This window comes from Cetorhinus maximus, chromosome 2 (genome assembly GCF_964194155.1).
Source record: "Cetorhinus maximus chromosome 2, sCetMax3.hap1.1, whole genome shotgun sequence".
In the NCBI taxonomy this organism is placed as follows: domain Eukaryota; kingdom Metazoa; phylum Chordata; class Chondrichthyes; order Lamniformes; family Cetorhinidae; genus Cetorhinus; species Cetorhinus maximus.
In genome coordinates this window covers 221208338-221221775 of record NC_135880.1, presented here as the reverse complement: position 1 = coordinate 221221775, position 13438 = coordinate 221208338, and the positions used below count along the sequence as shown (strand labels likewise).

At 40.9% G+C, this 13438-nt stretch overlaps 1 protein-coding gene across 3 annotated transcripts in view; it reads left to right on the top strand.

Moving 5' to 3' along the window:
* usp28 (ubiquitin specific peptidase 28) overlaps nucleotides 1-13438 on the top strand; it is a 64702-nt gene that overhangs the window by 27580 nt on the left and 23684 nt on the right. For all 3 annotated transcript variants that reach the window (XM_078533012.1, XM_078533011.1, XM_078533010.1), the window contains exons 6-12: nucleotides 3048-3134; nucleotides 3606-3743; nucleotides 5507-5577; nucleotides 6124-6200; nucleotides 7044-7192; nucleotides 7782-7909; nucleotides 9202-9297. In XM_078533012.1, the coding sequence (XP_078389138.1) occupies nucleotides 3048-3134; nucleotides 3606-3743; nucleotides 5507-5577; nucleotides 6124-6200; nucleotides 7044-7192; nucleotides 7782-7909; nucleotides 9202-9297 (746 nt within the window). The remainder of the gene's footprint in view (nucleotides 1-3047; nucleotides 3135-3605; nucleotides 3744-5506; nucleotides 5578-6123; nucleotides 6201-7043; nucleotides 7193-7781; nucleotides 7910-9201; nucleotides 9298-13438) is intronic.

The window sequence follows — 13438 nt, the reverse complement described above, 5'->3', positions numbered from 1 at the left end:
ATCCAATAAGGAATTGAGGAGAAACTTCTCTATCCTTTGAAAAGGGTCACATCCTATTCTGTCCTTTTTCTCATTATTTTCAAAGTTTGTTCTTTGGTCCAGTAGCATTCTGCCATAGTCTGACCTGAGCTCTTTTGGTCAACTTTTGTGTCAATAGCCCCACGGAAAATCATACCCACGTACTGGTGGGAGTGTGAAGTGTTGACTAGATTCTCTGACTGAACCCTTTAGGAGCAATACTGTATGAATACATTTTTACAGATGTGCACAAATGGAAGCACCAGATTTTTTAAGAAGAAGATCCACACCATTGCCAGTGCACGTTCTGGGTTTTATGGTACCTTCTGCTCAAGTCGACTAATAGGATGGCAGTGTAGCATAGGGAGAGTTCATTTAAATGGCTTTTTCACTGGGAATCTAATCCTTGTTATGGTTCATTCCCTGAGCTCCAGCCAAACTGGCTGCAGAATTAAGACATCTAGACATCTAACGTAAGTTTTAACTTGGCATTGAGCATGTAATTCACGTTGGTTATCGTTGGTAGGTTGGTATCAGATGGCTGTTAATGTGCTGAGGCAGACTTGCTATCTTGTGTTGTTTATCAGAACAGATGAGCTAACAGTCTGATCTTAGTAAGAGATAACCAGGTGAAAAAGGGTCAGCTGAGATCTGTAGGTACAATCACATCCCCATTTAAAAATGCAGTGGTTTAAAAGTCAAGAGAATTTAATTTTTCAGTAAATGGTATGAGGAATACATCTTTGAAAGGATTTGTCATCAACCTTATCCCCTTTTGTGGAGAGAGTTTTTTTCCATCCTGTTGTGACAAAATCCTACATTAATTGTTATAAATTAAGTGCGCCTTTAACTAGGTGCAATAATTGAGTGGGGGTTTGGAGGGAAGAATGGGCAGCTGGACACAAGATGTGAAGGTTTGCTGAGATGGGGAAAAAAAATCACCCATATGCCTCTTCACCCCTCCTCCACCATAATTGTTTGGTGCCCTCTCAACTCTGCTCTTCAATTTGGAATTAGTCTGGATCTCCCTCCTGCCCTCACTTAGTTTCTGGCTGCATCCTTTGTCTCTCCTGTGTTTTTTAATCCTCCCGCGGCTTTTCTCCCCAAACCTACCTTCTCTTGAATGGATGCAGTTCTACAGATAGTGATGGCCCCTGAGCCATTTCTCCTACATGACCATTGAATCTATACAATGATAGCCAATGGGTTATCTGTCTGCTGGGGAACATCAAAACCAACTTTGATTTTTGTCATTACCTAATGTATATGCATGAGCATGTCCTGTACAAGGCACTGGATAGCAATCAGAAACAGGAACCCTGCATATTACAACACACATTTCAAGATTACGTTTAATGTTGTAAAATTTCCCAAACCACTTTACAGATGCTTTAATCTGGAATGCCAGTTGGTGAAGGATAGTACTGGAGCCAACCCTCGCTCAGCCTTGCATTTATTTATAGAGTGAAACATTACAAGCATATACTTCCTAGATCAATGATACTAGAGTTTCAATAAGTGTTTCTTTATATGTGCTCAAGTGAAACCCCAATTAAAGCCCTTCATATTAATTCAATGCAATTAAAATACAGCTAACAATAGGGGCATTAATAGACTGACACTGAGCCAAGCTAATCTTGGGACAGGTGACCAAAACCTTGGTTAATGATTTGGGTATTAAAGGAGGAGTGAAGAGAGGCAGGGAGCTTTAGGGAGGGAATTCCAGAGCTTAGGACCTAAGCAACAAAAGTAACAGGTGCCAATGGTTGAGCGATGATGGTAGGGGATGTGCAATTGTCCAGATTTGGAGGAACTCCGAGTTCCTTGAGAGTCGAAGAGCTGAAGGATATTACAGACATAGGGAGGGGCAAGGCCATGGACGGAGATCTGAAACACTGGATAAGAATTTTGGGAATGTCATTGGACTGGGAGTTGCAGTAGATCTGTGAGCATAAGGCCTCACTCCAAGGGATACTGAGATCATTCGTAGCACAGGCACAGAAGCACAGATTGCCTAATTCAGAATGGACTAGCGACTGAACCTGGGACATTACTGGCCTGTGTGACTTAAAGTCACACAACACGCCCTGTGTTTACCTGCTCAACCACCAGCTATAAGCTCAACTCAGTGAATTAACATGATCAGGGATGATGAGCAATGGTTCTCGTTTTTGACATTAAGATAGTACGGCAGGAGCAATAGCACATAATGCTTGTTTTCCCCAAAGCTAAAACATTTCAAGCAATGACTTTTGAGTTTGCAAGTACCTACCTCCCTTTGTTGATAATTCAGTGATGGTATGTATTTACTGCTGCATAACCCAAAGCTGAGAGTGGCATAGCTCTCCCCAAGGCTGTGCCATTGTCAGCATTATTCCAGCTGTTCCTGGATGGCTTGTGTCAGCCGTGGCTGAATGGGTAGCGTGGTCTTTTGGATGAGAAGTTGAAATGAGGTCCCATCTGCCTTTATGGGTGGGTGTAAAAGATCCCATGGCACTATTTCAAAGAGGAGGTAGGGATTTCTCCTAGTGCCCAGGCTAATAGCTCTAATTAGTCCATTATCATGCAATGATCAGGGTTGTAGAAGGCGAACTAGATGAACCTTGGTCTTTTTTTCACTGCGCAATTCCCATGTTGTTACAGGTGTGCTTTCACTAGAACTAGTGATAACAATAGCAAGCAGTGAAATTAAGGTATTACTTTATATCCTCGGTTTTTCTCCAAAGACTTATTAACTCATCAGACTGTGATGGAAATGCTGCCAAGTGTCATTGCTCCTTTGTTTATTCTGTGGGAATCGTTAGTAAAATTTTGAGCAGTGAAAATATCATGAGGATTATTTCGTGATTAACTGATGGGGCAATGATGTGTCTGTAAGCTGTGGAACAAGTCCAGTTGGATTCTGTGTGACAGAAGCTAATTTCTGTTCTGCACCTTTGGGTAGAGGCTGTTTGGAATTTGCAGAGAACAGTTTCAGGTTCAGTTGAGTTTGCATAGTGCTTTAACTCTTTTGTATATTTTCATTTTAGTCCTTATTCCAACTACCTGAATTTCGCCGACTAGTGCTGAACTACACAGTGCCAGAAAATCCACATGAAAACTGCAGAAGTCACGCTGTAAGTTCATCTCTGAAATGGCCCAAAGGTGTGAAAAAAAAAGATTTACAAGGATGACCCCAGAATTGAAATTTTATAACTATCAGAAAAGACCAGGCAGGCTGAGAGGTGACCAAATAGAGGCTTTTCAAATTAGGAAGGGTTCATTTCAATAGGGTAAACATTGCAAATTGTCGAGTGGACCAATTTTGGGGGTCATAAATGTAAGATATCATTAATAAGTCTAATAGAAGATTTGGGAAAACTCTAGAGAGTGGTGAGAATTCTGAAATGGAGGCAGATAGCATAGATGTATTTAAGGGGAAGCTAGATAAACACATGAGCGAGAAAGGATTAGAAGGTTATGCCGATAGGGTGAGGTGAAATAAGATGGGAGGAAGCATGTGCGGTGCATAATCACTGGCATCAACCAGTAGCATTGAATATATTAATTGTCATTTGCAACTTCTTATTGTGCTATTCATTGAACAGGAGCAACGAAACTTGGCATTTATGCAAGAACTGCGCTGCCTGTTTGCCTTGATGGTTGCCTCCAAGCGGAAATACATTGATCCATCAAATGCAGTAGATCTCCTTAAGGACGCATTTAGATCAAGCGAAGCACAGCAGGTGGGTCTGAGAATCACTCACTACACCCAAGCTAGTATAGAAATTCTAACAATCAATAGAGGTGTGCAACTTGACTGAGGGATTTAAACATAAACAAAAACAGAATTACCTGGAAAAACCCAGCAGGTCTGGCAGCATCGGCGGAGAAGAAAAGAGTTGACGTTTCGAGTCCTCATGACCCTAAACATAAAGCCTTAAATGCTTAAAGCAGTGAAAAATTCTAGAATTATGCTATAGGTTGGTCAACATGTGGAAGAGAATCATAAGTTAAGGGTTTAGTTGCAGCGTTGCAAGAATTTCTGATGAGTGTTAAATAAGATCATAAGAAATGGGAGCAGGACTAGGCCATTCGGCACCTTGAGCCTGCTCTGCCATTCAATAGGATCCTGCCTGACCTGATTGTGGCTTTAATTCCACTTTCCTGCCTGCCACACCCTCCCCCTCCCCCACCAAACCATAACCCTTGATGCTCTTGTAAGTCAAAAATCTGTCTAAGTCAGCCTTGAATATACTCAGTGACCCAGCCTCCATAGCTTGCTGGGGAAGAGAATTTCAAACACTAGCCACCATCTGAGAGAAGAAAAAAACCTCCTCATCTCTACCTTAAATTGGAGGCCCCTTGTTTTTAACTGTGCCCCCTAGTTCTAGATTCCCCCACAAGAGGAGACACCCTTTTAGCATCTACCCTGTCAAGCTCCCTCAGAATCTTATATACATTAACCCATCTTTCTGTTTCATATGCTGATATTATAGACATTATAGTGTAATTTTTAACTCTGGCCTGACTTAATTTCTGATAGAATGGCAAATGAATGTAGGTCACTCAACTGATGTAGAATATACTTAATATTTCACATTTTTACCATACATTTTGTTCCATTTATTGCATATTTGTTTCTTTGCATTTCAAATATTTCAAGTAACTTCATCTATTACAGCCACACTGATAGGCACAGCAAAACTGAAACTATAGGGAATGATTTCAGATCCATTTCACCTTATGGAAGGATTTCCTGAGTGAACTTTGAAAGATTTTTGCATTTGCTTGGCCAGTTTGATTGCACTCAAACCTCTGAAACAATACTAGGTGTTTCACTACATAACATAAACAAATACAAAAATGCAGTATTGTAGAAGATGGTCTCTCTTTGGTTGGAGGTCCCGTCCCTTTCTTCATGCTGTTCTGTTGCAAATTAAGAGCCTGTGTTAACTTCCTCTCAACCAATACCAGACATTGGGAAGTTGGTTCTAGGACTGTAAGTGGACTCTTAGATCTAGACCCTTGTCAGCTCGAGTCTGTTGGCATTACTTTGTGGGCATTACTTCTACGGGTTTAAAAAGTTCAGTTTGAACCTCGTGCCAGGGTTTGAGCACATAACCTAGGCTAGCATTTTAGCGCAGGGAATGCTGCGTTTTTGGAGGTATCAACCTTCAGATGAGACGTTAACCCAAGGTCCTACCTTAGATATATGTTAAAGGTGAAAACTGTAGGGTTAGCGAATCTGAAATTGGGAACAACGAGACCAGATTAAGAGCTGTATTTATCATAAAAGCAAAATACTGTGGATGCTGGAAATCTGAAATAAAACAGCAAATGCTGGAAAAACTCAGCACGCCTGGCAGCATCTGTGAGAGAGAAACAGAGTCAACATTTCGAGTCCGTACGACTCTTTTTCCAGCATTTTCTGTTGTTATTTAAGAGCTGGATTTATTTGAACAAGCCTCTTAATGCTGTCTGCATTGTTCTCTTTCTTTTTAACCAGGATGTGAGTGAGTTTACCCACAAACTCCTGGACTGGTTGGAGGATGCATTCCAGATGGTAGCAAACATGAAGTAAGTTCAGCTCACTGTACTTGAAGGGCAATTCCATCTGAAGGAACTCCATAGGGAGCATCGTTTCCCGCAGCAGACATCATGTTCTTCATCAACTAGCAATTATATTTGATACTTTAGAAATACAAAAACAGGCATTATCATTATCACGCTCTTGTAATAATTTCAAGTTATTGGAAAAAGTGATGCAAATTTCCTCTGGCTGCATGATTTGTACCTCCACTGATCTTTGTTCAGCTCCTCCATAGTATTGGGTAGTAATTCCTTTAAACCTGTTTCCCCAATGCTATCACCAACACTGCCCTGGGGAATGGCACTATTAATTTAGCTCCAGTCTGGAAAATCAACCATCCACGCCTACTCTTTGCCTCTTAGCCAATTATGTAGCCCTGCTGTCCCTGCCTCTTCAATCCCACGGGTTTCAATTTTTCTAACAAGTTTACTATGTGGTACTTCATATATTTATTTTGTCTTTCATCTCAATTAACTATTAAAAGGAAGCTGACAGATGTAATTAAAATGTTCATTGTCTTTGATATGCTGCAGAAATTCACACAAAAAGTCGCAAAATCCAATGGTGGAACTCTTCTATGGAACGTTCTTGGCTGAAGGCATTCATGACGGTACAAAACTCATGCTGTGATTTGTCAACACAGCTTCGTTAACTCATCTAAGATTATTTGTGCTTATTATTTCTGCCATATCGCTAGAAATTGCTCATAATTAGGGGGACGGGTTGGCAACTTGTCTTTTGACTGTTGGGAGATTGATTATCAATTCATCCCTGATGGGCTGATGAATTTTTTTTATTATTCGTCGTGGGATGTGAGCATCATTGGCAAGGCCAGTATTGATTGCCTGTCCCTAATTGCCCTCGGGAAGTTGGAGAAGAGCCACCTTCTTGAATTCAGCTGGCTGGCTTGCTAGACCATTTCAGAAGGTAGTTAAGAGTTAACCACGTTGCTGTCGGCCTGGAGTCACCTAAAGACCAGACCAGGTAAAGATGGTAGATTTCCTTCCCCAAAGGACATTAGTGAACCAGATTGTCAGTTACAACAATCTACATGGTCACTTTTTATTTTAGATTTATTTAATTAACTGAGTTTAGATTCCTACAACTGCCATGGTGGTATTTGAACTTGTGTCTCTATATCATTAGTACAATAATGTACCCACTATACTACCATACTTTTGACTCTATACAGGAAGCTCATCATATTATCTAAGATCTAAATCCTCCAGACAGCAGAAAGTTGACTGATCAAGTTTCCAACGAGCGCTCATTTATAACCTTTTCACTTTGTTCTTAATGCTAGTTACATCTGATGTGAATGAAAACACTCGCTGTATTCCTGACAAAATGTGAACAGATTGTTCCTGAATATTGGGCTGCGTCATGCCGTTGTAAATAGGTGCATCATGTGAAACAAGCTGAGATTCTTTATCTTTCTCTGCTACTGTTACAGGCAAAATGTTCTCTAACATTGAAACATTCGGACAGTACCCTCTGCAGGTTAATGGTTTCAACGATCTCCATGAGTGCCTGGAAGGAGCCATGGTGGTTGGGGAGATAGAGACACTGCACTCAGATCAGTCAGTCACATCTGGCCAAGAGGTGAGCTGTCTTAATGTTGTGTGCTGAGGATGAGAAACGGCCAGCAGCTCATGTGTATATTCCTCCAAATTTTAACTGGACTTGTCCCTGTATCTCCACCTCACCTAGCTGGGAAGAAAAGAGAGACCCCTAACCAACTTAGGAAATCTGCATCAAAGATTCCTTAATGATACCTGAAAGGCAAGATCCGGAATACACCAACGCTTCTGTTATTATGCCAAACCTTGTCTTCATAGAATTGAGGTCTGGGGCCCAATATTTGGGATGAGAGGGTGCAGGGATTGTACCTTGCCTCCGCCTTCCCCCTCCCCACGCACCCACAAATCAATGCCTGAATTTCTAGGCCAATAACTGATCATGCATCACACTACTGTTTGTGGTTGCAGATTTACCTGTATAAGAGTTACTAGAGTCAAGTTAAAAAGATATGATGAGGAACATTATCAATATGCAAGTTGTTTTTTTTCTTAGCTTCCAGCTGAATCTGTGAATTACTGAAGTACTTCCTATCTCACTGTGTATGAAGTTGGCAATGAGTGGTGAACTTTAAACTCTCTCATATATTTAATTCTGCCCATTTCTTTTCTAGAACTGGTTTACAAAACTACCTCCCGTATTGACTTTTGAACTCTCTAGATTTGAGTTTAATCAGTCTCTGGGTAGACCAGAAAAAATTCACAAGAAACTGGAATTTCCTCACATCATTTATATGGACAGGTGAGTCAATCTGGTGGGCAATCGAAAATATGTTATAGGGAATCAACGAAATTTTAAACGTAGTTTGGATAACTTGCAAATCTCTTAAGAGGATCTTCTGTATAGGGTCAATTGTCTGATGTTGTAGATCGACTTACAACTGCAGATATATGGAAGCAAAGACTTGAATTTATATAGTGCCTTTCACAACCTCGGGAAATGCCAATGCGCTTTGCTGCCAATGAAATAATTTTACTTTTAGAACTGTTGTTGCTTCTGGAATGTGGGAAACGTTGCAAAAGGTAGGGTGGTTGTTTAGTGCAGTTAGGAGATTTAATTGTAGTCTTTGGAATTGGCTAGCACAGGTGGTCTGAGGTCCTCCTGGGTAAACTGGATTCTTGTAAGGCTTAACTTTGGAATGGTTCACCATAGCGAGTCTCTCCTCACTCCAGGCCACTGTGTTTGGACATTGTGCATTGCATTAACAGAACTTGCATTAAAATGGCCACATGTTAAATCCCAAATGTTGACGGGCTAATGAAGATCTGAATTTGTTTCCCAATTTCACATTTGTTCTTGGGTTTTATCTAGATCTACTAAACTCAACTTTCTTGTCTGAAAAGTGAACAGATGTGAGGTTGAATTATGTATCCTCTTGTTGCTGTTACTTGTACCCTTGGCGATGAGGTGAGACCTTCACACTATTGAGGAAATTGAAGGTTACTTCAAAGTGTGAATCCAGTGGACACATTTTAAATTGTTTTAATTTTTCTCTCTTGAACCCTGAGCCAGAAGGTTGTGAGCTTAAGGCTGTCCCCAGAAGTGTGTGTGTAATCCAGGCTGGCATGCAATGCTGTGCTGAGGAAATACTGCCCTGTATTTCAGGTGACACATTAAACTGAAGCCCATCTGGACTCTCAGATGGACTTAAAGATCTCATGCCACTTTTTTTTTAAAAAGAGCAGGATCATTCTCCCAGTATCCTGGCCAATTTTTATCCATCAACCAACATCACTCATACGGTTTACCTGGCTATTACTTCCTTGCTATTTGTGTGAAACCTTGTTGTATCAATTGGCTCCTATGTTTTACTTCATTACAACAGTGACCTTCATTAGTAATCCATTGTCTCTGAAGCGCTTTGGAACATCCTTATGTTGTGAAAGGCCAGTAATGCACACATCCTACAGGTGAAAGAAAGATGAGCTGCATACAGCTGGTGGCTGTCTTTCACTTATTCAAGAGTTAGCCATTTGACACTGTAAATCCGGTCTTAATTGTACAGTAATCACCTCTTGGTTATGTATGCACAGGTATCTACACAAGAACAAGGAACTTACACGCAGCAGAAGGGAGGAGGTGAAGAGGCTGAAAGATCAGTCAACTGTCCTACAGCAGCGACTGGAGAGGTACTGACTTCTCTCTGCCACTCAATCAGGCAGAAAGTGATGTAGTTGCGTTCACCACTCAGACCCGAGCTTGTATCAGCATCGACTAATGGGATGAAAAAGTTCTTTGACTTACAGTAGTAATGGTCTGAAGTGAAATGATTTCATATTATCATAGAGTATTGCTGAAAAAAGAGACATGCCTAAGCTTTTTGTCTTGCACTTATCAAGACACTTCAAGAATATCAATATAAGGGAACACAACAATTTATACAGCATGTGAAGAGAGTGCTGATTGTATGGCAAGTGGTTTAGCTGTGGAGAATGCACCAGTAATGGTGACTGACAGTTAACTGCCAAGCATTGTTTGCAATTTAAACCAGGCAACTTGACCCTGATTGGTCAAGGCATTGCCTTAAGGAATGTGTCAGCAAATGGCTGTCACTTATTTGGTTCAGCTGGAACAGGCGTAATGTGTGTACATGTTTTTCCTGTCTGCAAAGAACAAGGTCCTATGTATTAATATATGTAGCTTCCAGTACACACAAATGCGCCACACTGTGAACCTTGACTGGCAATCTTAGATTGGTTGTCAGCGTAATTCTTACCACACTGAGGATTACTTAGCAAATGTTGTCTAATCGTAGAATTACATCTAATGTTGGACACTGTGTTTTGAGTTTTGCAGGCACGGGCTGGTTGGGTACAGTCTGTACCCTGCCCTTTGCGAACAGCAGCTGGGACGTGCTCTTGATACGATCTGCCAGTTTTTGGGACATACAGCCAACATATCTAGCATCACACTGGCACTGAAATTCATATACCACATTACTCATTTGTGTGATAGGCAGAACGTCTTTTGGCTTGACGGCAGCATCCTGTTAGAGACGAATATCACTTGCGTTGCTACTGCATAGTAGCAGCGTGAAACAACTAGCATCACCTATTCCTCAAATTTTTTGAGATACCCTGCACTTCCAGGGTAATCTGAGGTAGGCTGGGCACTTTATCAGGGCCAAAAATGACGGCCTTAGGCCCATTCATGAGTTTGTGTGATATACAGCGCGAAATGATCTGATCAGGGTTGCCATTATCCTGCAGGGTGCCTTTGATACACCCTATTTCAGCATCAAGTCTGATGCTAGGTATGTTGGCTGATGCTAGGTATGTCGGCTGTATGTCCCAAAGACTGGCAGATCGTATCGAACAGCATGTCCCAGCTTCTGTTCGCAATGAGCAGGGTACAGACAGTACCCAACAAACTGTGCCTGCAAAACTCAAAACACAGTGTCCAACATTAGATGTAATTCCGCGATTGGACAACATTTGCTAAATAATCCTCAGTGTGCTAAGAATTTCGCTGACAACCAATTTAAGATGGTCAGTCAGGCTCGCAGTGTGGTACATTTGTGTGTGCTGGAAGCTACATGTATTAATACACAGGGCCCTGTTCTTTGCAGACAGAAAGAACGTATACACACATTATGTCCGTTTCAGCTAAACAAAATGACAGCCATTCACTGACTTATTCCTCAGGGCAATGCCTTGACCAATCAGGATCAAGCTGCCTGGTTTAAATTTCAAACAATGCTTGGCAGTTAACTGTCAGTCACCATCACTGGTGCATGGCAATGTCACTTACCAACCAATCAGCAGTCTCTTCTCATACAGTATAAATTGTTGTTTTCCCCTTATATTGATATTCTTGCGAAGTGTCCTGATGAGTGCAAGACTTAAAAGCTTTGGCATGTTTCTTTTTTCAGCAATTCTGTGCTACCAAATGACTATCACCATAGAATGATGCAGTGTAGAAGGAAGCTATTTAGTTCATTGTGTCTGTGCTGGCTCTTTGGGAGATTTATCAAATTAATTCCACTCCCTTGCTATTTGTAATGTTTTCCCCTTCAAGTATTTATCTAATATTTTTTTCATTACTATTGAATCTGTTTCAACCGCCCATTCAGGCATTGCATTCCAGATCACAACATCTCGCTGTTTTAAAAATAAAACTTTGTTTCCCCATTTCGCCCCTGATTCTTTTGCAATTCACTTTAAATCTATTTTCTCAGGCTACTCACCCTTGTGAAAGTATCTCCTGATTTACTTTTTCAAAACCATTCATCATTTTAAACACCTCTATCAAATCTCCTCTTAATTTCCTCTACTCTAAGGAGAACAACCCCAGTGTCTCCACATTACCGAAGTCCCTCTTCCCTGGCACCATTCTAGTAAATCTCTTCCGTACCCTCTCAAAGACCTTGATATCCTTCCTAACCCAACCCAACATCCATTGGTTACAACTCTTGGCACAAATGGGGATTTAATTTTCGTTGCTGACAGGTGAATTTGTTTGCGTTAAGTTCCTGTCTGCTGTCTCTTTCGTTCAGTGATTAGGGAGGCAACTGTACCACAATAGCATGAGCACCAGTATGATGGGACCATGCTAAGTTAGCTTGGCTTAGGATATACAATTACAGGAGCTGGCCTATTGTGCCATTCTGTTAGACTGTGGTTAATCTCCAACTCGGCTCCATTTTTCATCCTTAACTCCATACCCCTTAATACCATTGATAAACAATAATCTATCGTTCTCTGCATTGAAGTTCCAACTGTCCCAGCAAATTACCTCCCCTCCCCTACCACCCATGCTAAGTTGCAAATTTTGCCCAGAGTCTGGAATAAGAACAGAAAATGTTGGGATATATATAACCAACCCATTGACATCTGAAAGGAGAAAGAGACAGGCTCTTTGCTTAGGCCAACAGGCCAGGGATACTTGATCAGACCTTGGCAGTGGTTGGAGTGAGGAATTGAAGTGCGGTTAGGATGAAAGCTGATCAAGCTAGAAGTTACAGCTGCTAATGCTGGAGTATGGACATTTCACGCTTTCAGTCAATATGCCTCTCAAATTACTTTAATGGTGGTATTAACCAACATGCTCAGGTTTAATAAGAGCAAAGTACTGCAGAAGCTGGAAATTCGAGACAGTGCTGGAAATACTCAGCAGGTCATGCAGCTTATGGTAACAGCAAAGTATGATTTAACATTTCAGCTTGTAAGAACCAGATGCTGTTAAGGAAGCACAGAGTCTGACCAAGGGTTGAGGAGAGAATGAATGGTTTGTGATCAGGTAGAGGATATAAGCTGATTAAATGATAGATGCAGAAGGGATCAATGATGTGAGAAGTTAGAGAAACAAAAGGTGGTTTAGACCTCAGTTAAGACAGTTGGTATACTGTTGAAATATCAACTTAGGCATTGAACATGTGTACAGCAGTTTTTAAACTATTGGGACGGAGCAGAGGATATTTTATTTGGGAGTTAACCTGTCTGGGATTGAGAGCACGCTTTATGCAAATAATCAGGAGGATCTTTTCCATTCCGCTGCTCAGACTTCCTCTACACGATCCTAAAAACGTTCTGCACTTCTCTTTTTGAAATGACACGATGATAAACGACACCAATGTGCAGCATGCATGAACTGAGAAATCACTGAAAATATTGTGTGTCTAATAGAGAGTCTGAGCAATCTGGGAAGGTTCACCTTGCCTTGGACAAGAGAATTTATATGTTCAGTCTTCTAGTGTTTTAACTGCAGAATCTCAAAGCAAAGAATGAGGCCATTCAACCCATCATGTCTGTGGTGGATCTTTGAAAGTGATTATGCAATTTGTTCCACTCCAATGTTCTTTAGTCCAGCATTTTTTTCCCTTCTCTATTATGCATCCAGTTACCTTTTTATGACAGTCAATTCTCTGCCCCTCACGGATATATTCATTTCATTACCTTTTTGAAAGTTACTTTTGAATCTGTTTCCAACGCCCTTTTAGGTAGTGCATTCATGTTCCGTAACAATTTGCGTTTTAAACAATATCTTCCCTGCTTGTTTTGCCAATTATCGTCAATCTGTGTTCTCTGTTTACTGACCCTCCTGCCAGCAGAAACAATTTGACCTTATTTGCTCTGTCAAAACCCTTCATAATTTTGAACATCTCTATTAACTCTGCCCTTAACATTCTCTGCTCGAAAGAGAACAATACCAGCTTCTCTAACCTCTGCACATAATTGAAGCCCCTCATCTCTATTTCCTTTCTAGTAAAACTTCTTTCTATCCTCTTTAATGCCTTGATGTCCTTCTTAAAATTAGCATTATTGAAAAGCT